Source organism: Pagrus major, chromosome 9 (genome assembly GCF_040436345.1).
Source record: "Pagrus major chromosome 9, Pma_NU_1.0".
Lineage (NCBI taxonomy): Eukaryota > Metazoa > Chordata > Actinopteri > Spariformes > Sparidae > Pagrus > Pagrus major.
Window position 1 is genome coordinate 2529321 of NC_133223.1, and position 26054 is coordinate 2555374.

Sequence of the window (26054 nt, forward strand, 5' to 3'; positions counted from 1 at the left end):
TGTCAGAATTTTGCTGAGGACAAAAGCTTTTTCTCATCTGTGCTGCCTGAAAGCACCCTTTTAACTTAAAAGATAAAGAGTATTGACCAGCACCAATATGTGCACCTAATTCTTTTATCTGTGGCTTTACTGTGTCACTTAATACCATGACATGGTATGTGTATGTACATGCTCCCAAATCTCAAGCATTTACTGAGATTTTCTTTGTATAGAATGTAAATATAATACATGATATGCACAATAGCATATAAGTTTACAGATGAGTAAATTCTTCCAGTCCTATAGGTATCATATAATGATTTTAGTTTAAAAAAAAAAAAAACATCCACCTTTTTCATCATGCTTTCTGTCTGTATCATTGCAGATGATCCACTTCAGTGACAGAAAAGTCTCAGTACTCCAGTCTGTCCTCTGGTGATGATAGAATCCTATAGAACTCTGTTTACAGCCTAAACAAAAAGAAATGGCATTTACAGTTTATTCCTCTGCCTCCTGGCTGTTAGGGAAAGGCAGAGTGACAGCGTGCTCTTGAGCCAGGGCTGCCAACTCCTTGAGGAACTCACAGAAGATGACAGCACAGTACACAGCATTCTTCACTCGGAGTGCTTCGGCTTGCTTCTCCAGGCTGGAGGCCCCTCCGCCTCCCCCACCCCTGAATAGGGCGCTGTGCAGTGATTGGCCACCATCCCGTACATGTGCAAGAGCCAGCTGAGCGGCATGTCGAGCCCGGGTCGGGCTGTTGGTGTGACGAAGAATCAGGTCTCCAAGAGATGGCTTACGACTCTTCACTGGAACAAGAAAAAAACATGAAGTTTACAAGTCATCACAGTGATGACAAGAACATGTGACCTGAAATGAAATGAAAAGCCGACTAGGTTTTGTTGTGTTTTATTACTTTTGGTTGATATGGTAACACATATTTTATGTTCATAAAATGTGTTTTATGTTTTAGGTCAAATACATCGGATTACATTAAAGCTGGAGTGTGTAAGTTATTTCTGGCGTCATTTGGTCAAAAATCAATAATAACCTTTCAGCATATTGTAATTCACAGTGTTATGACAGAACACTGGACTTCTGGGTCTCCTCTTGGCTCTGTATTCAGGCTTTAAAAAATCAGTGCCGTCACAGCAGTGTTCAGCCAATCACAGTTCATTTTACAAAGCAAGCTGTTTTGGGCGCTCCTATTGGTTGCTCAACCAAAGTCGATGCGCGTTCACCTTCAATCGGTGGTGAAGGTGCAACGGCGGACGTCCCGGCAGGAAAAGCCGCTATCCCGGCATTACCAACAAAAGCGTACACGGCTAAGCAAGCCAAAAAAAGGATGACCGATGTAGAGAAACGAGAGTCTAAGAGGGAGAGTGACAATAGGCGGAATAAATCACGTGTAAACATTGGACAAGCATATCTGAGGTGGAGAGAGCTTAGCGATAGCATTGGGCTGAAGCTGGATACTGAGCTTGCTGTTCTTCTCCTGGACAGGTGAGCCTCCAATGCAAGTTTTACGTAGCTGATAATCTAAAGGTGTGGTAGTAATTGGCTGTGTAGTTGAAATAACCGTGAATCTAATAAAGCAGGCGGTTTGTGGTCACAATTGACGAGTAATGTTGTGAGTTGATTAGCTTTATGCTAACCGTAGCCAAAGGCTCACGACAGCAAGCAAGTCAGAGCCAAAGTCAATGTCAAATGTTTTGTCAATACCGTTATATATACACGACGGTATGAAAATTTCACACCACGGTAATAGTGACCAAAATTATCACGGTTATCGGTATACCGCGGTATTTTTAAAATGTCTTCAAAACGTTGAAAAAACACTGATACACTGATAAATTGAAATAATTTCACCAAGATTTATATTTAAATAGATTTATTATATATTAAAAGGCTTAGGGTATAAGCAGCCTGTTTTTGAAACGCGTCCTGTAATGTCTGCGTTACAGAGGTAGAATGAGATGTACTGGCAGTAGCACTCGATTGGCCAGCAGACCCTCTCTGTGAAAAAAATGAATAGAAAATGTCATTATTAATTATTACTGTCATTGTTACTGAATACTAAGGGTGCAACCAACAGATCACAAAACTCACAATCTAGATCATATTACTTTTGTGTGAAACAGGTTGGATAATCTTTTAGATCAAAACAAAAAGTATTATTGTTAAATTAATTATGAACGCTCTATTTTGGCTCTTATCTCTAGACACTTGTTATATTCACCATTTTATATTATTCTTTATATATAGTCTATTCTACAAATAATCCACAAGTATTATATATTTCTGATATTACTTATATATATATTGGCTGTCTGTCTCTGTCTGCTTGCTCGTCTGTCGTCAGTGGACTCGGTCAATCTGATTGGTCAAATGGCTGCTGAGCCACAGGTAGACGCTGCTCCGGTGAACGGAGCTGAGATGAAAGTCAGTCATCTCAGTCAGTTTGCATTCACTAACTCAGTCCACCCAGTACGTGTTTGTCTCAAATCCTCTTCACTGCAGCTCTGCATCAATGTTTGGGGAATTATTAGGTCGACTTTAAAAAGTAAAATCTACAATTGATAAGCGGTTCAGATAACGTGTCAAATCATACGCCCAGACTTCAGATTTGGTTCTCTTTGAAGGCGGAAAAATGCCTTGAGGGCCGCTACTATCACATCCTCCCTCCGCCATGTCTTCTTCACTACATAACAAGCGCACGTTGCACGCTGCGCCTGCGTAGGGAGACTTGGATAAAGTATCTCGCGAGTTTTCCACACCGTGGTTATCGACCGCGGCGGTTACCATGGTAATTAAAACTTAAACGGTAACCTTCACCGTCGGGAATTTTACCATGGTTTACCGTGACACCGGTAACCGTTACATCCCTAGTCCCAGTGAAGAAGAAGGGACGCCCCAGTGCTCCAAACGACTTCAGACCTGTGGCTCTAACGTCACATGTCATGAAAACCTTTGAGAGGCTGGTCCTGCAGCATCTCAGGCCCCTGGTGCGCCTGGACTCACTGCAGTTTGCGTACCAGACTGACATCGGCGTGGAGGATGCCATCATCTACCTGCTTCACAGAGCTTACACACACCTGAAGAGACCACAAAGCACGTGAGGATCAAGTTTTTTGACTTCTCTAGTGCTTTCGACACGGTCCAGCCAGTCCGGCTGGCTGAGAAGCTCTCAGTGATGCAGGTTGATCAGGACCTGGTGGCATGGATTAGACTACCTCACGGACAGGCCACAGTATGTCTGTCAGATGTGGTGACAAGCAACACTGGCACACCCCAGGGAACTGTTCTTTCACCGTTTTTGTTCACCCTCTACACACCTCTGACTTCTGCTACAACTCCCGGACATGCCACCTGCAGAAGTTCTCTGACAACTCCTCCATTGTTGGATGTATCACAGACAATAAGGAGGAGGAATACAGGGAACTAGTCGAGAACTTTGTAGGATGGTGTGGCAGGAACCACCTTCAGCTCAACATCGGGAAAACCAAGGAGCTGGTGGTGGACTAGGAAGAGCCCCACAACACCTGTTTCCATAAACAGGGAGGGGGTGGAGATGGTGGACACCTACAGGTTCCTCGGGGTGCATCTGAACAATAAACTGGACTGGTCAGACAACACTGAGGCCCTCTACAGGAAGGGAACGAGCAGGCTGTTCTTTCTGAGGAGGCTCAGGTCTTTCAATGTGTGCACTAGGCTGCTACAAATGTTCTACCAGTCTGTGGTAGTGTGGTGGTCATATTCTTTGCAGCAGTGTGCTGGGGAGGTGGCATCGGGAGCGGTGGTGCCATCAAGCTGAACAAGCTGGTGAGGAAAGCCAGCTCTGTGGTGGGGATGAAACTGGACAGTGTGGAGGCGATGACAGAGAGGAGGATAAGAGGAAAGGTGCAAGCTATAATGGACAATCCCTCTCATCCTCTCTACACCGAGCTGAGGCAACTCAGGAGCATGTTCAGCCACAGACTCATCTAACCACGTGCCTCAAAGTGCTTGGGGGGCTCTTCCATACCATCAGCGTTCAGACTACACAACACCAACACCACAGCTCCCAACACCTCCTTTTTCCACTGATTTAGGACTCAACCATACACTTCACTGTCACAAAGAATGATTGTTTTTTTTTTCTTCTTCTTGTTATTTATTATCCCAGGAACCCTGCACAGATTTGCACAGGCACATTTATTATATATTGCACACATCATGTACATACAAGGACAGTTACTGTATATAGTATGTTTATCTTTATTCTAATATTTTTTATTATATTTTTAATCAAATTGTTATTTTATTCTTCCAATATCTCTTTATTATCGTCTCTATTTTTTGAGACTTACTCTTGTGCTGCTTCTTATTTCCCTCTGTGCTGCTGTGTTACCTGTGAATTTCTCCCAAGGGGGATCAATAAAGGAACATCTTATCTTATGTGCTACCAAGCCGCAAGTATTTTGCCAAAGTTGCCTTGCCTCACCTGTACAAATGTACACGTGAAAAGATCGCTAGGGAGCTGGAGGGGGTGTCATTTTATTCCACTACAACAGACCTATGGTACAGCCGAACCATGCAGCCCTACATGAGTTTGACGTTGCATTTTATCAACGACAACTGGGCTCTGCGAAGTGTCTGCCTCCAAACAGCTTACTTCCCCAAAGACCACAGAGTGATCTAATTGCCCAGGGCCTAAAAGATGCTCTGAGCTCCTGGAATCTTGCTGAAGACCGACACATCTCTATGACAACAGACAGCAGCACCAACATGATCAAAGCTCTGAAAGACAATGGGTAGCCAAACCTCCAGTGCTGTGGACACAGGCTGCACAACGCTATAGGTAGGAGACTAAATGGCTAATGCTCCACTGGGAAAATCTACATTAACAGCCCCCTTAATGTATGATGCAATTAATGCATTTTTTTTATACTTATATTTTATTAGTTTTTATGTCAGGAATAGTCAAACATGACAACATCACAGTACATTCAAGTGAGGAATAACATAGCCAGGCAACTGGATCCTTTGAGGGCAAGCAGAAAATATAATTTTGATCTGCACAGATCAAACAGTATGTGTCCCTTGAAAAGTATCTGGCGGTTAAACATCATATCAAACAGATAGATTGGCAGGATAATGAAATAAAAGTAGAGAAGAAAAAAAAGAAAAAGGGAGGAGGGATCATGAACGACCCTCCTCATTCGTCAAGAACGCCAACCATTTTTCCCATCTTGCGTAGTACATGTCTCTTTTTAGTCTGAGCAGGAAGGTTAGTCTCTCCATCTGGTGAATTTCTTTAATAATCTCTAACCAGTTAGAGGTTGAGGGTGGGTCTGACTGCAGCCATTTACGGGTGATAGCTTTTTTTGCTGCTGCAGACATTATCCTTAAGAGATATTTATCATTTTCTGTCATTCCATCAGGTAAATCACTTAAAAAAAGAGTTGTAAATGGTAGAGGAATCTGTTGTCCCAATATCTGTTGTATGGTTTTCACAATATCTCTCCAAAAAGGACATAGTCCTGGGCAACTCCAGAAAATGTGATAGTGGTTTGCCTCCTTATTTCCACATTTCCTCCAGCAGTTGTGAACCGCTGTAACTGAATATGTTTTCATTTTAGGTGTTACAAAAAAACGAACAAGGTTCTTCCAACAGAATTCGCGCCAATACATAGAACAGGAAGTGGAAAAAGCATTGCCACACATATTATCCCATTGTTTACAGGTTATTTTGTCATTTAATTCTCTCTCCCATCTCTCTCTGATGTATGTTGTGGTATTATCTCTGCTCTCAGCAATGCCTTGGTAAAGTCTTGAAATAATAGATTGGCAGGTACCATTATATGCCCGTATTATTAGTTGTATTATTTCGTTTGAATCTGTAGTTTCCTTTCCTCGGACTTCTTTCATAAAGTATTGACGTACTTGTAAATATCTAAAAAAATCCAGGTTTTCTAAGTTATATTTTTCTTTCAGTGCTTGAAAACTTTGTAGCGTGTTTTTTTCCATTATATTACAGTAGGTAGTAATACCCATACTTGTCCAGTACTTAAACCTGGCGTCCATACCATTCGGTTTAAAGTCTGTGTCATGTCCAACCCATCTGATTTTTTTCAATTGGTTCCACAAGTTGAATTGCTTCACAACCCCAAACCAGGTGTGTAATGTAAACAAGACAAATGGACTCAAATGTTCTTGAAATGCTGTCATTAATTTGACATCACCAATCATTGCTTGTATAGGGATGCCCCTGCATTCTCTTTCCATGTCCTTCCATTTTGCCTCATATCCATCATCACACCAGAGAACCACATATTTTAACTGGGCAGAATGGTAATAATCCTTGAGATTAGGGAGAGACATGCCACCTCTTTCTTTGTTAATAATCAATGTGCTGTATTTAATCCTTGGTTTTTTCCCTCTCCAAATAAAACGTGAAATTTGCTTGTCCCATTCATGAAATTGACTAGTTGGAATTTTAATAGGCAGTGACATAAATAGATATAATAGTTTAGGTAAAATAGACATTTTTATAAGGTCAATTCTTGCACTGAAGCTTAGTAAAAAAGATGTCCAGTTACCAAGGTCTTCTTTGATTTTTTTGTTCACAGATTCATAGTTTTTTTTGTACAATTCATCAGGACAGTAAGTCAACCAAATTCCCAAATACTTAATTACTTTTCGAGACCAGTCAATTGGCATTCTACGTTTGAGCTCCAGTGAGGGGATATAATTAAAGGTTAATACCTGGGTTTTCTGTATGTTGAGTTTATAACCCGAATATGTGCCAAATATATCAAGGAGATCTAAAATGACAGGAAGGCATTTTTCTGGGTTATTAATGTAAAGTAAGACATCGTCTGCGTACATTGCTATTTTATGTTCCATATTACCAATCAAAATACCCTGTATGTTACAGTTTTCTCTTATTGCCTGTGCCAAAGGTTCCAGGTAAAGCGCAAAAAGGGCTGGCGATAAAGGGCATCCCTGACGTGTGGATCTTTCCAAATTTATGCGATCAGTGAGGCTTCCGTTTATCCTAATTCTTGCTGTAGGGGCAGAATATAATGTTTTAAAACTGTTGATAGCTTTTTCATTGAATCCAAATCTTTTCAAGACTAAAAATAAATATTCCCAGCTAACACAATCAAAAGCTTTCTCCGCATCTAGGCTTGCCAGCACTGCATTTATTTTATTTTTCCTAATGTTTTGTATTATATGAAGAGAGCGTCTGATATTATCATGTGTTTGACGCCCCCTGATAAACCCAGTCTGGTCACTATCAATTAATTCTGGCATAAATGAGTCCAATCTTCGGGCCATTATTGATGCATATAGTTTATAGTCTTGGTTTAGAACGGAGATTGGCCTATACGAACTACATAATAATTTATTCTTTCCCTCCTTGGGGATAACAGAAATGATCGCTTCTCTCCATGAAGGTGGTGATGACTTATTTTCTAATGTCCAATTAAAAGAGTTAAGAAGTATTGGATTCAGCTGTTCTCTAAATATTTTGTACCATTCAGCTGGTAGTCCATCGCTTCCTGGTGTCTTATTATTTTTGAGCTTATTCAGTGCTGTTTCCATATCTTTTTCTGTAATTTGTGATGTCAAACATTTATTTTGATGATCTCCAATTGTAGGTAGATCTAAGGAGTCTAGGAAGGTTTTTATATTGTCTTTAGTTTCTAGCACTGGCTGCGAATATAGGTTCTTATAATATGATTGAAAAGCAGCATCGATTTCCTCTAAATTATGGTATATTTGTCCTGTTTTACAGTCTGATATTTTGTATATCGATTGGGACATTTGTTTTTTGCGTACTTTTTTTGCTAGTAATTTTGTAGCCTTAGGGCCCACTTCGTAGTATGACTGTTTTAAAAATTTATGTTTTTTCTCAAGTTCCTCTTTATAGATGTCTGATATCTGATTTTTAATTTTCTTAATTTTTAACAGGGTTTGGGGATCTTGGTTTTTGCAATGTTGCTTTTCCAGTTCTTTTAAATTGTCCTCAAACTGTTTTAGTTTATTTTCTTTTGCCTTCTTGATTGCTGTACTGAGGGATATCAATTTGCCCCTGACAACTGCCTTTAAAGTATCCCATAATATATTTGGGTTCACTTCTCCATTGTCATTATGATCAAGAAAAATCTTAATTTCAGTTTTCACATCTTTTATGACAGATTTGTCATTAAGCAGACTTGTATTCAGTCTCCAAGTAGTTTTCTTCGATCTACTGTCAAGATATAATTTCAGATAGAGTGGTGAGTGATCTGAAATATCTCTAGTTCCAATTTCGCAATTCAGAATTCTATGTCTATCATTTTGAGAAATAAAAAAATAGTCTATCCTTGAATGTACTGCATGAGGAGCAGAGTAGAAGGTGTAACTTTTGTCTAACGGGTGAAGATCCCTCCAAATATCAAGTAAACCCACCTCGTCCAGCCCTTTCTTCAGCACTTTAGTTTGAGGAGTTATATTTCTCTTACTGTTAGACGTGTCTAATTTGCCATTCATTACTGTGTTAAAGTCCCCTGCGCAGATTAGTGTGCCTTGTGATTCTGAGCCAATCAGTTCAAGGAGCTTTTTTGTAATGTTTTGATCGCTTAGTGGGGGTAAGTAAACTGAAATGAGTGTAGTCAGGTGGTTTTCTATTTTACCTTGCACCAGTATATATCTGCCTTCACTGTCCCCAATCTCCCTAATTAATTCGAAATTAACAGAATTGTGTATCAAAATTGCAGCGCCTCTTTTATGGCCTGATTTGAATGTGCTGTAGAATGTGTTTTTGTATCCAAATTTTTTCAATTTTTCATGTTCATTTCGAGATAGGTGGGTTTCCTGCAAAAATATAATTTTATTATTCTCTCTTCTTATTTTTGCCATTACTTTACCCCTCTTAACAGGATTATTTAAGCCATTTACGTTCCAAGAAGTTATTGTCAAATTGCTACACCCCATAACCATAGATTAATCCACATGTGCTGGCTTTATGAACATATGTACTGTGGTAACAACAAAAAAAAACACTTACATGAACAGTAAGAACAACACTGACTTCCAACCTCAGGGTCTTACACTGCCCTGTCTTCTTCCTACACCTACTCATGCTCTGGTGGAGAATAAGTCCTACTTGTGTAGGGGCTCCCTCTTTGCAAATAGCAAAGTGTCCTTCTCCTCTTGAGCCGAACAGTCATTCACTCTCCTCCGGATCAAGTTTACTCCTGTGGGGGACGCGGGGGGGGGGGGGGGTAATAATAATAATAACCGGTCACGTGAGCTCCACTGTGATGTTTACGTTATTGCCGATGAAAATCTTTGAGCCTCTCCCGGATGCGTGTGGATCGATCTCCGTCCTGTCTGTTCCAGCATGCGCCCTGGGTGAGTTTCTGCTCCCAGTTGGTGGTAGTTTTTTGCGGCAGGTCGAGCTGAAAGCCTCTCTTTCTCATGTCCTCGCATACTTCTACTGCGTTGTTGTAGAGGCGCGGTCCGTTATCCCAGTGGATTTTCATCCGGGCGGGGTAGGGGGTCTGAAAACGTATCTGCTTTTCTTTAAGGGTCTTCTTTATATCCCTATACTCCCGGAGTCTGTTGTTAATTTCTGTGGGAAAATCGTGTGCAAATGTGACTGGTTTCCCGACACAAGTGATTTTCTTTGACCAAGCCTTCTTCAGTATTTTGTCCTTGGTGTCATACCTCTGAAAGTTGACTAGGATAGATCTGGAGACTGCTTCATCCTGGGGTTTTGGGCCAATAGACCGGTGGGCTCGTTGGATTTGTAAATCAGCTGTGCTATCCAGCGCCAGTTCCGTCTTCAAAAAGTTGTCAATAAACGCCATCATGGAGGTTCCTTCGGTGCCCTCCCTAATGCCGTATATGCGAATGTTATTACGGCGTGATCTTCCTTCCAGGTCCGTTACTTTGTCTTGAAGCAGTTTTTGCTGTTTTAGTGAGTCGAGCAAAGCATCCCTCAGCTCGGTGTTAGCGGTCTCCGTTTCTTCCACTCGTTGCTCCGCTTCAGTTAACCTTATACCGTGGTTGCGGACATCGCTAGCAACACTTTGTACTTTTTGATTTGTCTCCGCTCTGAAGTTATTAAACTCCTGCTTGATGTCGTTCTTGAAGTCCGTTAGATCTTGCTTGAATTCTCTGTACATGTTTTGAATGTCTTTGCTCAAGTTTTGAATGGCTTTGGTCGTTGTGAGGTTCACCTCTTCACTGTCGGATTCCTCCATGCTAGCGTTAGCTGTGATGTTGTTCGTTGCTTCTTTCCCCTCCTCTTCGTCTTGAATTTTGTTTACCTGATTTTTATTTCCCCGCGTCTTGCTTCTTGTCCCACTCATTCTATGTCATTTTACTTTCTTGTGATAGCAATATTCGTAGTTTGGTGGGTTTTTTTATTAAATTGATCGGGAGAGCTTTCTACCTATGTCGCCATCTTGAAAACGCTCCGCCGGAAGTCCGCAATTAATGCATTTTAATCAAATTAATACATTATTCCAACAAAATGTTCATGCATGATTCATCATAATGGTACACATGCCCTGTGTGTGTGTGTCCTGTGTATGAGTTTGAAGGTGCACTGTTTACAATGGCAGGGACATTTTGTTTACAATAAAAGCATTAAAATAAAAGCAATACTTTGAATAATTTCTTTGTCATTTGTAGTTTGTTTTTAAGAAGGAAAAAAAATCAGTTAAAATCGTAAATCGAGTTTTGTGTGAAAAAATCAGAGATTCAAGCCATATCGCCCAGCCCTACGAGAAAGGAAAGGCATAAAATGGCAAAACCTGACTCAAAGCTGTCGTAGTCTGCCTGATTTGAATGCAGATTCTCCAGTTTCCAGTTTCCCTCCTCACCTAGTGAATCAGAGCGCCGCAGGGGAGGAACTGCTGCAGGCGAGTCAGTCCAATCAACTTTGCCTCGGGCCACCAGGTACTGCTGGGCTTTCTTCAGCATGGCTGGAAAGTCCTCATGGGAGGCTGCAAATGCCTCGATCCGGTTCTTCACAGAACCAAGAACCTGGGGAAATTCAAGGAAAAAGCTGTCAGACTTCTAATTGATTTGCAAAAGCAGATGGTTTGTTTTAGTTTAACACAGTTAATTTTATTTATGACATAGAGGATCTGACTTGTAATCTGAAGCTGCACCATCTGGCTCAAAGGCTGGAATGGTCATTAAACTCCACTATATTAAAGCAATGAAGGGGAAGAAGGTGAATATTTTGCTCTTCTGAGAACAAATTACCATTACCCTAAGGCTGTCATTGAAATTGTTTGTGTTCCCAAAAAAAGTGCACTTTTGTTCTTGTACAATGCAGTATTCAGTATAATGTATTCATGGACAGAAATACAATGATAAGAAACTCTATGCAAATTGATTGTTGATTGATGCTTTTGGAAGAAAACCTTGCACAGAAGTGAGGTGGGCAGGAAGTGAACAATGATGTCTAAAACCAGGAGACTCAAAAGCGTCATCTCCAGTTTTTACTGAGTACCTTGTCTAGAAATGCTAAGTTCAGTAGATAGTATAGACAACATGCCTCGGCCAATATATCCCAAGTTTGGCCTGGTGCAGTGTACCTGTATCAGTGACTTGACACTGGGCTGGAAGACCATGTTGGTGTTGAGCAGGAAGGAGCGAAGGAGGGGCTGAGGATAGCAGGCCAACTGAGCCACGATGCCTGTGAGCAGGATGTTGACATAGAGCGAGTTTTGGAGCATGTTCTCCAGTTTCGCGAACAGAACCACCATGAATGGACCTGCAGAGAGGGAGACTGATGGATCACTGAACAGAAAGATACAAGACAAGTACAGTCAAAATAACTCAATAAGTGTTTTTTTCCGCTCAGAAGCTATATTTAGCAAGAGCTGTGTGACAATTTTTTTTGATGCAGGACCAAATTAAATAAAAAAATTAAATTATAACTTCTAGATGTGATAGAACTGCATTAATACTACACAGAACCAATGGTTGCAAAAAAGTGATAACTAGTGGAGATATTTCAGAAAATTAATATCTCGGGTTAAAAGTGACTTTCTGTTATTAATTTGATTACTGTAAACATTCAACAACAACTATTTCAATGAATACATGCTGGCAAGTTTCCTTAGGGTCTCTCCAGTGAAAATTAAACCATTGGTGAGGCTTTAAATACACAAACACAGAATAGTTAAGATATAGGATTTTGCCAGGTCCAATGAACCCGATAAATAGAAGTTTTCCAAGCGTTCTTTTCAAGAAAATCCATGACATGAACTAGGAAAAGTTCTGGATTTTGGGTGAGTTGGCATGGAATGACCCTGCTGCTAGAAATGTTATCCAAGTGTTAAAGCATGAAGCTGGACCTCAGATTACCCTGCATAATGTTGCCTAAGTAGTCTTTGAAACATGCAGGAGATGGCTTCTTGTACCACACACCTCACTACCTATTTTAGAAGCTTCTTTTAACTGGCCCCTAAATGCCTTCAGTTTTATTATCACAAGGGACATACACCCATACAGTGTCATTGACAATAATAAATTCAGAAGGATGAGACTGACCCAGAAACTGATGTGAACAACAGCCAGTCCGTAGCTTTTTGATGAAAAAATAGCCAAGAAGTTATCGAATGTCACAATCATCTTCTGGGGAATTTCTTATTCATTATTTGAAATACAATGAAATAAATGATTTAGCCATTTTAACCACTTTTATAATTAAAAAAGTAAACATTTCAAATAGGGCTGTGCAATATAACATATATCATGTGACAAGAGAAAAAAAATTATTGTTTCATTTTATGCAATTTTGTTTACTTTGTCGTGGCACAAATCAAACTATTTACGGCAATATTTTTGATAATTGTTTTCATGCAGGCAGGACAAATGCATGAAAGTAACACAAACAAGCATGGTGGATAGTAAATTTGACACGTTTGGAGTCATTCTGGTACATTTCATTTATAAAGTGTTCAATTTAAATTAAATATGAAATAGGAATTTAATATAAGTTATAGGTTAAATTTACAGAAAATGTGCTGTATTGCAATATGCATCGTTGTAAGATTTTGGACACAGCCCTAATATTAAATTCTAAATGGCACTGTATTTTCTGGATCTTCCTCTTTTTATATTAGATCCATGACTGTGTACACACATATAGAATAGTCAGAGAGAGAGGTACACGCCAATAAAATGAAAACAAAATACCACCCCTCAATGATGACGTGCACAACTAGGCATTGATAACAAAAATACAACCAATAAAGTCATCATGCTTCCAACAGTAGCTCTACTCTCGATTGAAAACACATATGCAGCAACAGAATGACATCAACAAACTGACTTTCACCTGTGTATGGCTGAGAGGCAGGCTGATTTAGTGGTCGAGCCGGACTACAGAGGCCCATCACAGATCCTTCTCCCTTTGTGTCGTCCATCAACTTCACCTCCAGGGCCGAAGACAGGTGCTGTTCCTCCTCCTGCCGCTCAGCGGAGAGGGACTCTCTGGCAGTTTCCTCTAGCTGACAGGCTTCTCTGCTGCGTTCCTTCACCCGGTCCTCCAGTTCCCTCAGCTCCTGTGTGAAAGCCTCGATGCTGATGCCCTGGCCATTTGAATCTGCGGGGAGCTGTGGCCCTCCTGGTGCCTGCTCCAGCAGCTCCTGGATGAGACTCTCTACAGATTGTTGTGCCTGGTTGGCTTCTGGAAGATCCGAGGATGTATTGTGTGAGTTTGAGGTGTCGCTGGTCAGCAGTTTGGTGTCAGAGGTTGGCTGGCTGATGGAGCTCTGAGAAGGAATCTGGCAAAGAGGTTTTACTTCACTCATTTCACTGTTGCTAAAAATGGATTGTGGGAGAGCGGTGCAGCTTTGGGAGGGGCAGGTGACAAGAGATCCATTTTGATTTGCATTTTCATCCAAATACTGCTGCTCCCCCAAGTCTCTCTTCACTTTCTTTACCTCCAGTCCTCTGTCCCGATTGTCTGAGCACCCGTCCCCCTGCCCCCCTGTCCCATTATACATGGCCTGATAGCTAACAGTGATAGCAGAAGTTGGAATGTGAGGAGCTGGGGACAAGTTGGGGTGAGAGGTCGATAGAGGAGAGGCTAAAGACGGGGAGGAGGGAACAAGACAAGGAACAGGCTTTGGCAAGAGCTCCTCTCTCTGCAGGCTGCGTTTCTTGGAACGTGGTGTGAGGCTGATGCAGTTGTTTTTACCAATCGTAACATCCCACTCTCCGCTGTCCCGCTCTGAGCTGCTCCACTCTGATCGTGCTGCGGCCACAATGGCCGCCCTCTGCTGGCCTGGAGGGGTGCTACTGCCTCCTCCCTGCTGGAAAGAGAAGTGCTCAGGGAACATAGCCATGGAGGGGTTGGAGGTAGGTGGAGGTGGGGGTGGAGGGACTGTGTTTGGGGAGGGGTTTTCGCCATCATAGGGAGCCGACCAGTCGCGGCAGGCCCAGGAGCAAAGCTCGATGCCCCGCCGGGCGTCTTTGAGGTACTCCAGGTAACCTGAGTCCCAGTCCAGAGAGTCTGAGTGAGCCTGCTGCTGGTGCATTGGGCTGTCAGGAGACAGGGGTTGGGAACTGGAAGGACCTGACTGCAGCGGCTCTGTGCTGGTGGGGGTGGAAGGACCCCCTCCACCCGTTCCACCTCCACTGCTCTGTTGGCGGATAAAGAAGGATAATCGAGATGGGGTGTTGGGTCTGGGTGGGGCTGGAGACTCTGTGCTGGTACTGTTCAGTACTGTAGGATGACATAACACAGACACAAACAGTTTACTTTCAAACACCACAGGTCAATGAATATCAGAACAAATTCACCTGCTACACAAGGCTTAAAAATATATACGTATATAGCACAATGAGCGTTTGCCTGCGTTTGATTTTATATGTAGAAATGTGGTCTTTCTAAAGGACTCTGATTCTGATTCTCAATTTATAGACATTAAATAACATAACTTGATAAATATTGTAAAAATGTTAGTATATGGTAATGAGATCTGATAACACAAAATTGTTATGCAGCAACCTCATCTAAATGAAATACAGCTCATTTATATCAGATTATTCATTGCAGACAAAATGTTTTTCACTGAATAGGATGTACTGCCCAAGCTACACAGTACTGTATGTGCACATGTCAGTAGCCAAAGCAGGAAAGTACTGCTACAAAACAAAGTCAAATATATTATCACAAAACACATCAGAGTCCAGGTGATGCCAAAATCATAACACAGCTGCTAGCCTACTGTTAACACTCTGGAACAGACCTGTAATTTCAGTTCCTGTTATTAAAAATACAGAAATTCAAGCGCAAAAATTGATAATTTGTGTGTATGCTACAATATTAATCCAGATCCTGACAACATCCTGAGTAGCTAGGATGTTGTCTGTTGCTCACCTTTGCCCCAGAATGCATTGTCCTCATCCCGCTCAGCAGAGGGCACTGCATACAGCCGGCAGCACTCTGGGATCAGCGACAGGAACTTGTCCGCTGACTTCCCGTACATGTCAGTCTCCCTGATAGCACGACGCTGACTCAGCATTACATGAGTGCAGGGCAGCAGATACCTGGGAACAAACCACACACACACACACACACACACACACACACACACACACACACACACACACACACACACACACACACACAGAAAATATTTAATCTGGATTTACATGGTTTACATATTCAGGCTATACACATTACTAGAAACCTTAAAGCTGGGGTTGGTAAGATGAAAAACCGTCAAGCCCAAGCTAGATTTTTAAAGTATCCAGCCAGTAAACCCTGCCCCCTACACTCAGGCCTCTCTCCCAAAACCATGTCGCCAAGACGCACTGTCTGACAACTGCTGACGGAGTCCGAGTCCTCACAAGCAGTGGGGAGGAGAGTGTATCGGTACATCGTTTTCATCACAACATCTAACTACAAGTAACTACTTCATGTCTCATTCGCCTGTAAGTAAACACCTAATATAATCATATTGAATGTAAACAAACATAGCCATTGCCAGTACTGATAGCTGTCAAGCTAGCTTTGTTAGCATTGACAAATTGTTTTAAAAGTGTATTTTGATGTTGTAACTCATTGCTGGTTAGCTAGCAGCAGCTGGCTATGGTAACGTTAGATATGGCAAAGCTAAAACATCAAGATTAGTGGTGGGCCTGCTACATGTTTTTTGTGTTACCCTCAGTGATTCACAGACGAACATGAATATTGTATTGGACTCATGATGATATGATGTTTTGCATGTTAGAGCTTCCACAATGAGCGCATCATTGACTGATGACGAGGACACGCCAGAGCGAAGCACATCATCACATCAGAGAGGACAACAGGTGGACAACCAGCAGTGTCTGAGGAAGTGGAGGCAGAGGCCGTGGACATGGGAGGACGACAGGTCAAGGAGCAGATGATCATACGTCGAGTAGAAGATCTTCAAGCTCAAAGGATTGCACATGAGCCGGTCGGCATCTAAAGTAGAACATTGCTTGTGCTTTTTTTTCTAATAAACACCACCTACAACTAAACTACTTGTGTTTGTACAGTATATTGACCAGGCATGTAACTTGAACACACAAGCGCCCTAATCAGAATCACATTTTTTGCCAAGTAGTTTTTTACAAATTGGATTTGTGTTTTGGTGCATAACAATAAACACAGTCAGTAGAAAAATGTAAAGAGAAAGGGCTGGTACTTCAAGTCAAAAGCATGAATAGATAAAATGGAAAAAAAGTCATATAAACTGGATATCTGTACAGTTTTGTCCAGGAATGTCTAAAGTATTCACCACTGAAAGTGTATATGTTGACAGTATGCTGAGGACAGTCAAGCTCTGTTCCATAAAAATCTCTTATCATGTTGCTCATCTATTGATTTACAGGCCAGAATTCAAGGACTACGTTTGGAGCAATCACATCAAGTGCTGAACTCTGCCTGACACCTATTTATTTGTTGTTCTGTATTTACTCCTTGTTTTGCATTATTTCTAAACTGTTTGAATAAAGTCTTGAAAATAATAAATGCCTTTTCTTTACACTTCCAGCATAAACACCAAACCATCACAGTTCTTACACTTTACATGATGCACTAATAATAACAACTGAATTAGGTAACTCTTGTTTATTGAATTTTTTGGAACACATGTAAATAAATAACAACAAAAATAGTATACCTTTTATCATTTCGACAATATACAGTACAATTAGCATGAACAACTATATACAGGAAGGACATCCAGAGGTTTCTTGACTGATTATAAACACAGATCAGTGTTAGCCAACAGGTTAGGCTGCTGATGGCGGTGCTGTCTCAATCCTCTGCTGAATGGCAGTGATTGTCCTGTAGAAAGAATAGCACAATTACTTATCCGACAGTAAATACAGCTTTTCAAGGACCTTGAAGTTATTTTCAATTTATTATAACACAACAACTTTGGTTGCATTTTATGCAGTGACAAATATTCCTGAAAAAATCCAGAAGTAGCCTCTGTCACATCAGAATTGTGTCATTTACAGTCATTTCATATTTATCAATTTGACTTTTGGGGGGGGGGGTTAGCAAAATGTCACTTTCAGAGTAATTTACATGGTTTCATGTGTTTTTTTTTACTATGCATTTTGACAGTAGTGACAGTAGTGTGTACAAGCTCTACTTTCCAGATGTTTTGTGGAGTACCTGGTATACAAGTAGGAAGTTCCAGCTTAGTGAAACTTTCAGATTACTTTACAACTTTACCTGTCCAACTCATCAACTCCTGTGACTGAAAAGCCATAATGTCTGAAAAAATTATAATAATTACAGAAAACTGGATAAGGATGGAAAACTAAAGGCATTCAGTGCATGAAGGTATGACAGCCAGAGTCCCTCTCTTTCACTATCAGTATCTGCTCCTGCATTTTATATTCCTTGTTTGATCTCAAATGGTCACCCCAAACATCACATGTCTAATTCTATTACAAATTATAGAGCTAAAAATGTTATTATTGTACAACCTACCATCCATTGCTCTAAGTTGCATTCTGCCAGTAAGCCCTGTGGTGACCCAGAGCATATTTTCAACTCACATGCTTTTAAATGCAGAAAGGGCTTAGAGGTTTGATACGTTAAACTATCAGAAGTCTGTGAGTCTAATCAAAAATTAGATGAATTGAAAATTCTCATATCACAAACTGATCCTGATATCTTCGTTCTGACAGAAACCTGGCTCAAGCAGAGCATTAATGATTCAGAGGTGTCTCTGCTTTACTAACCTGAACAGAATAGACAGAGTTGGAAGAGGGGGCGGTGTGGCTGTTTATGTAAAATCAGGTTTATCTGTCACAGTTTTAAATGCTGTCACTATACCTTATTCCTTTGTATTTATTGCTCTGAAAATTAACTTATCTTGTAATATTGCAATCATTGTTGTGTATACAGACCCTCAACTATCTCTAGCGCAACTGATAATTTAGCAGACATACTTGCTCAGTACTGTAACTCACAAATGCTGGTTCTAGATGATTTTAATCTGGCACAGCTGATTGATGAGCCGACCAGACCTAATTTGAAGGATCCCTCAAAGTCAACATTGATAGATCTGATTCTGTGTAATAGGAGGGAGAAAATTACTGACTCTGGAGTTTTTGTACTTGGTCTAAGTGACCACTGCCCTGTAGCCTGCATTAGAATGGCAGCATTGGCAAAATAAACATCAAGAATTTTTATCAAAAGAAATTTAAAACATTTTAATGAACAGGCTTTTTTAACAGTAACAGTAATATACAGTATACTACTGAAATACTGGATGTAGAACAGGCTCTTAAACATTTCACCAACTCTTTAGTTCCCATTATTGATAAACATGCACCCCTCAAAAAGCTCAGGGTTAAAGATAAATCGAACACCTGGTTCAGCTCAGAACTATCAATGATACCCAATACAAGGGATAAAGCCTGGGCTTTATCAAGGTGTACTGGTGAGGAAGCCTACTGGTTAACTTTTAAACAACTCAGAAATAAATGCATATCTTCATTGAGAAAAGCAAAGGCCAACTATTACATAGAATTAATCTCCAGCTCTAGTACAAACCCATCCAAATTTTGGCAAGCAGTAAATGTAAATAAAAACAAATCCTCTATGTCTATACCTTCTAGTATGACATTAAATAATTGCCAAATAGATAAATCATCAGATATTTGTGACGATTTGAACAATATTTTGCTGCTGCTGGAAATCAATATGACATGGTGTACTCGGGTTCTGCTTTTAACAGTCAGCTGCTGCCTCATGAGCATTATATCATCATCAAGGTGTAGATATAAGGAAAGCAACTGGGCAGGATAAACTAGACATAGTTTATATTTTTTAAAGCTCTGTGCTCCGTTTATTTCTGATGAAATTACTTATCTTTTTTAATCTATCCATTTCTACTGGGGTTATCCCTAAGATCTGGAAAACTGCACATGTTGTCCCACTGCATAAAGGTGGTGATAAAGCTGATATTAACAACTATCGACCAATTGCTAAACTGCCTTGTCTTGCTAGGGTCCTGGAATCATTAGTCAATAATCAGCTCAAATCATTCCTTTCAATATATCCTGTTTTGAGTCCTCACCAGTCTGGTTTCAGAGCTAAGCATAGTACTACTACTGCTATCACCTCAGTTACTAATGATATTAAATCTGCTGTTGATGAAGGGAAACACTGTGCTGCCCTCTTTGTGGATCTAACACAAGCTTTTGATACTGTTGACTATGCTTTGCTCGGATGTTAAGTGATGTTGGTTTTGATTGTAACTCCTGTAATTAGTTCAAGGACTACCTGACTCACAGACAACAATGTGTGACTGTAGGAAATGATCGTTCTGTGTTTATACCATTGTCTAAAGGGGTTTAGCAAGATTCAATACTGGGTCCAGTCTTATTCAGTCTATATTAACCATATTACATCCTCTATAACAAATTGTAAAGCCCATCTTTATGCTGATGATACAGTCCTGTACTGCTGTGCTAAATCTGCACATAAAGCCATTACAATTATCCAGCAAGCTTTTGACAAACTGCAAGATTCTCTTTTTAACCTGAAATTAGTCCTCAATGCAAACAAAACCAAATCCATGATACTCTCAAGAGCAAGAGCTATCGCAGACATTGGTCTGCATGTTACCACTCTAACAGGACACAGTATTGACATGGTTTCTGAATACTAATATTTGGGTATCTGGTTGGATCAGAAACTCACATTTAAATTTCATATTAATACACTTGTTAGCAAGCTAAGACTTTTTTTTTTTTTTTTTTTTTTTAAATTATACAGAAACAGAACTACTTCCCCCATGTTCTGTAGGAAACGGATCACTGAAGCTGTCTTTTTATCTGTCCTGGATTATGGTGATGTTATCTATAGACATGCCTGTGTCTCCACTCTTACTCCACTAAGACTCGATTTATCACTCCGCCCTCAGATTCCTTACTGGTGACAGTTATTCCACTCATCATTGTATTCTATATGAAAAAGTTGGATGGGCACCTTTAACAGTAAGACGTGACAGCCATTGGTTTCTGTTTCTTCTTGAAGCCTTGAAGGGCAAAATGCCACCATATATCAGCTCTTGGTCACAGAGTCACTATTCAACACGCTCTAGTGATTGTATAATGCTCCAAGTTCCGCGGGTGAACACTAAATTTGGAAAAACTGCTTTCAGTTTCAGTGCTCCATACACTTGGAACATTTTACAGCATACATTTAAACTTGATACAGTTATACCTATAGGTCAGTTTAAGACTTTGATTTCAAACTACTCAGGGTGTGAATGTAAGCGTTTTTAACTACGTGCTGTCCTGTATGGTTGTCTGCCATTTATCTTTTATGGACCTCATTTTTATTTGTATTCTGTCATATTGCTTATTATCTGTTATCATTTTTATGTACCCATTCTGTTTATTCGCTCTGTGATTATGTTTGTTGTTTCTGTTTGTTGTCAGATTTTTACACCTACTCTGTTTTTTTTATTTGTGCCCTCGACATCATTGAAAATGAGGGCTTGCCCTCAATGATTTTTCGAGATTTCAATAAAGGTTGAATGAATGAATAAATGAAAAAAATATTTACAGGTACATTTTCAATGTGTTTACAGGACATAAAGTTACATTTGAATGTGCTTATGGGGCATAAAAAAAATATTAATTCTCTAAAAGACAACACAGGACTGTTGCTATGTAAAAATGTAAAAAATAGAAGTCTGGGGTTAGACTCCTGGGAACTTATGTGATGGGTGGCAAGCAATTATTTGAAGGGGTTGGTAGGTGCACTGTGTGCAGCAATTATGGTCAATGTTTCCCACATTCTACTGTGGTCAGCTGACAGTCAGATTATGAATTGAACTACAAACTCTACTTTCTTAAAAAATGTCTTACTAATATGCAATAGCTCAAGTGGTAGGCCAATCAAGCCAATACTTGAGGCATTTTCCTGGTGCAGCTAATGAGATGATGCCACTCCTTTTTGTATTGTATCCCTGCTAAGGAACACATTCATGCACACAGAGCAAACCAACTTGAAATGAGATAAGGACATATGTATCTATGAAATGTAGCCATCAAAAATACATATTACATGAATAACAGTGGTCTGATCCATGTTGCTACCAGCATCAAGTTACACTCACCTGTCAGAGAGAGACTCTGCAGAAATAGTGGAGACGGGGGGGCGACACCCGTTCTGAAGGACCGCCATTCCAACAGTCCGCCATTCCGACCGGGTTATGGTTAAGGTTAGGGTTTCAGGTTCGGAATGGCGACCTTTTTTCAAAAATAATTAAGGGCCGGCATTCTGAAACATAAAAGTGAACGTTCGGAATGGCGGCCCTTTGGAATGCCGCCCTGGACCCATTGGAAACAGCAGGGCATGGTTCTGCTGTGAACATCACATAAATACCATCTCACAACATCGGCTCACAAATAGAATACAAACCATAATCACAGATGTATGCAATCTTCCCATGACCTCTTAAAAGTGGACTTGGCCTTTCACACGTGTAGCACACAAGAATTAGTCCACCTCTCACATACAGCTCGTCTGGCTAATGTCCAAACAGCCCAGGGTAGCAGTGCATGTGTGAACACTGCTATATGGATTAGATCCACGGTACGTGTAAACGTTGGCCTGCGTGTAAACTGTAACCTTATATGTATATACGTTTCATACGTCAGTAGTCTATCATAGCTAGCTAGCTAACGTTAGCTACAAGCTGATGTTGCTTACGATTTTAGTGTTAGGCTAATACATGCAACAACCATATAAGGAGCTAACGTTAGCTACGTTGACTACATAATGCAGAGTAATAATTCCTTTTCCCCAACCAAAACAAAGCAGCTCATTACCTGTCCAACAGAGACACAGCTACCATGGCGTCCGTTTTCAGGCCTTCGACTCCATCAGTTGTCTCCATCGTTGAACAGCCACTCCAATGTTAACTCTCCTTTCACCTCTTGAGCTGTCCAACTTCTTTTGTAGCCTTCTCCAGTTCGGTCTTTCTTTTCTTGCTCTGTTTGGCAGTGCTAGCTGCTGTAGGTACAGCTGCTAATTAAAAGTATGTCTGTACTTTCTCTGCCATTCTTGTCTGTAAACAACGAGCTCATTCCGCCACAGCTCCAGCAGTGTGATGCGTAGACTCCAGTCACGTGCAGTGAGTGATGGGCAGAGTCAGCGCAAGTGGGCAAGTAAGGACAGATTGATAGACAGGTAGGCTGTCCATACAATATCTTTGGGTCGCTAAAATTGATTGGACAAAATTATTACAGCCCTGTCACTGCCACAAACCATGTTTTTTTCCCCCCAAAGCATTTTATATTTTGATTGCTGTCTGGATGTTAAGAGATTTTCTACAAATATAATAAAAAATGCTTCTAAAACAGAATTACTAACCCCAGCTTTAACAGACTATTGTTTCTGTTTAGGTGAAACAAAACATAAATTCAGTATTATTTGATACCACATTATTTTTGCCAATGTTGGCTATTGTTTTGCTGTGACAGGTGAGCTGCAATTACAAACTTTAGTTAACTTGTAATTCTTAATGGTCTTGGTGATAAAATACCAAGAACAAAGTCACAGGTAGGTGGATGGGTTGTTTTAGTCCTGAAGACAAAATAACAGTGGCAAAACTGGCCATAGAATTTTACAAAATGCACAATACAGTTTGTTTTCTATCCACAACTTCCTGGGGAGGTTACTGAGGGAATTATTGACGGTGCCCGGCAGAACTAGCATAAGCAACAAATAGGATTATAATGATGCACCGGTGGCACTTTCAAGACTTTCTACGTGTTAACTAAGTAATGATAATAGTGTAAGTACTATTTATTTAATAAAGCCGCGAACCTAGATCTTCATGAATGAATGATTTGCCCTACCAATAGGGATGTAACTGTTACCGGTGTCACGGTAAACCACGGTAAAATTCCCGACGGTGAAGGTTACCGTTTAAGTTTTAATTACCATGGTAACCGCCGCGGTCGATAACCACGGTGTGGAAAACTCGCGAGATACTTTATCCAAGTCTCCCTACGCAGGCGCAGCGTGCAACGTGCGCTTGTTATGTAGCGAAGAAGACATGGCTGAGGGAGGACGTGATAATAGCAGCCCTCAAGCCATTTTTCCGCCTACAAAGCGAACTAAATCCGAAGTCTGGGCATATTTTGGCTACTATAAGAATGCCCAGGGACAGCTGGTTGAGGATGGCAGCCCTATCTGCAGGAGCTGCAAGAAAAAAGTGGTTGCGAGGGGCGGCAACACGTCCAATTTATTTACTCATTTGCGTGACCATCACCCTCAACAGTTCAGCGAATGCAAGGTAAGTTAACCTTAAGCTCAGGTGCATGATGTGTATATGTCGAGTTTTCTCTGTCTAATTTGCTGTCACTAATGTAAACTGACCAGATAGTGGTATAACTGAACGAAGTTGATCCGTGATTTGACACGTTATCTGAACCGCTTATTAATTGTAGATTTCACTTTTTAAAGTCGACCTAATAATTCCCCAAACATTGATGCAGAGCTGCAGTGAGGAGGATTTGAGACAAACACGTACTGGGTGGACTGAGTTAGTGAATGCAAACTGACTGAGATGACTGACTCTCATCTGAGCTCCGTTCACCGGAGCAGCGTCTACCTGTGGCTCAGCAGCCATTTGACCAATCAGATTGACCGAGTCCATTGACAACAGACGAGCAAGCAGACAGAGACAGAGACAGACAGCCAATATATATAAGTAATATCAGAAATATATAATACTCGTGGATTATTTGTAGAATAGACTATATATAAAGAATAATATAAAATGGTGAATATAACAAGTGTCTAGATAGAGATAAGAACCAAAATAGAGTATTCATAATTAATTTAACAATAATCCGTTTTGTTTTGATCTAAAAAATTATCCAACCTGTTTCTCACAAAAGTGACATGATCTAGATTGTGAGTTTTGTGATCTGTTGGTTGCACCCTTAGTATTAAGTAAAAATGACAGTAATAATTAATAATGACATTTTCTATTCATTTTTTTCACAGAGAGGGTCTGCTGGCCAATCCAGTGCTACTGCCAGTACATCACATTCTTCTTCCGTAACGCAGACATTAAAGGACGCGTTTCAAAAACAGGCTGCTTATGCGCCCTCATCACAAAAAGCCAATGACCTAGATGCAGCCATTTCTTTCTTCATTGCTAAGGATATGATGCCATTCCAAATTGTGGAGAGGCCTGGCTTTTTGAGGCTGATGAAAACTGCTGTGCCTCACTACAAAGTTCCGTCACGGATTTTCTTTTCCAAGACTGAAATCCCCAAACTCTACAATCAGGTTAAAGCTGATGTATGCAAAAGTTTAACTCAGGGGATTTTTTTTGCTGCAACAACTGACCTGTGGACAAGTGAAAGTGGAGCTGGTCTACCATACATCAGCTTCACCATTCATTACCGCACCCCGGACTGGCAGCTTGAGGCTCAGTGCTTGGAAACCCAGTTCTTCCCGGACGATCACTCAGCTCAAAACATCAGAGAGTTTTTTGAGAACATGCTGGAGGAATGGGCAATAAAAAAGACAGACCTGGTCTCCATAACCACAGACAATGCAACCAACATGATAAAGGCTTTTGAGGACTTCCCAGAACTGTGGCTTGGGTGCTTTGGCCATAATTTGAACCTGGCCATTTCAAAGGCTCTGAAAATTCAAAGAGTGGACACAGCAGTTCGGGCCTGCCGTCATCTGGTCCAAGGCTTCTCACAGAGCTGGAAGAGAAGGAGGGCTCTGAAAGAAAAGCAAGCTGCCCTCAACATGCCACAGAAAGCTCTGATCCATGATGTGGTCACCAGGTGGGGATCTACCTACAAAATGATTGAGCGATTCCTCAGCCAACAGCAACCAATCTGTGCTACACTGGCTGGAGAAAGGGGAGTATGGCATCTGATGCCCAAGGATGCTGACATAAGTGTCATGGAGCAAGTGTGCCAGCTCTTTGAGCCACTGAGCAAGTTTACGGATGCACTTGCCTCAGAGACACGAGTGACACTGTCAGCCGTCAAGCCTGTCCCGGACCAAATCACCTGTGAGGTACTGGTGGAAAATAATGACAACTCATCCTTGACTAAGGAGATGAAAAGGGTCATGAGAGAAGACCTTAACAGCAGGTACACAGAGAGGGCAAAGAATGTCATGAAAATGGCTTGCTTCATTAATCCCCGCTTCAAAATGAGCTTTTTGGATGAGCCTGAGCCAGCAATTGTTGACAGCTGTGTCCAGGAAGCTTTAAAGCTGACACCTGCACACACTGGAGAGGAACCACAAAGTAGCAGCGACCCCCCAGTGGCATCAGAGGGGAAAGGCTTGGCTGGGTTGTTGAAAAAGATCTCCTCAACTAGACAGAAGAGAGGTGAAGAGGACAACACTCCAACCACCCCAGAAAATAGAGTGAGAGAAGAGATCAAGATCTACCTCTCTCTGCAATCTATTCCAGCAGAAGACGATCCACTGGTGTGGTGGAGGGGCCATGCATCAGAGCTGCCTTATCTTGCCAGGATTGCCAGAAAGCTTTTGTGCATCCCAGCGACCAGTG

At 41.0% G+C, this 26054-nt stretch overlaps 1 protein-coding gene across 1 annotated transcript in view; it reads right to left on the minus strand.

The window, feature by feature from the left end:
* Window positions 1-394: 394 nt before the first annotated feature.
* The window catches only part of LOC141002169 (FHF complex subunit HOOK-interacting protein 1B-like), a 27605-nt gene continuing 1945 nt past the window's right edge, over window positions 395-26054 (minus strand). Inside the window, exons 3-7 of the mRNA XM_073473372.1 lie at window positions 15365-15534; window positions 13316-14707; window positions 11565-11743; window positions 10842-11004; window positions 395-788 (exon numbers count right to left, since the gene is read on the minus strand). Of these exons, the coding sequence (XP_073329473.1) occupies window positions 478-788; window positions 10842-11004; window positions 11565-11743; window positions 13316-14707; window positions 15365-15534 (2215 nt within the window). The 3' untranslated portion in view covers window positions 395-477. The remainder of the gene's footprint in view (window positions 789-10841; window positions 11005-11564; window positions 11744-13315; window positions 14708-15364; window positions 15535-26054) is intronic.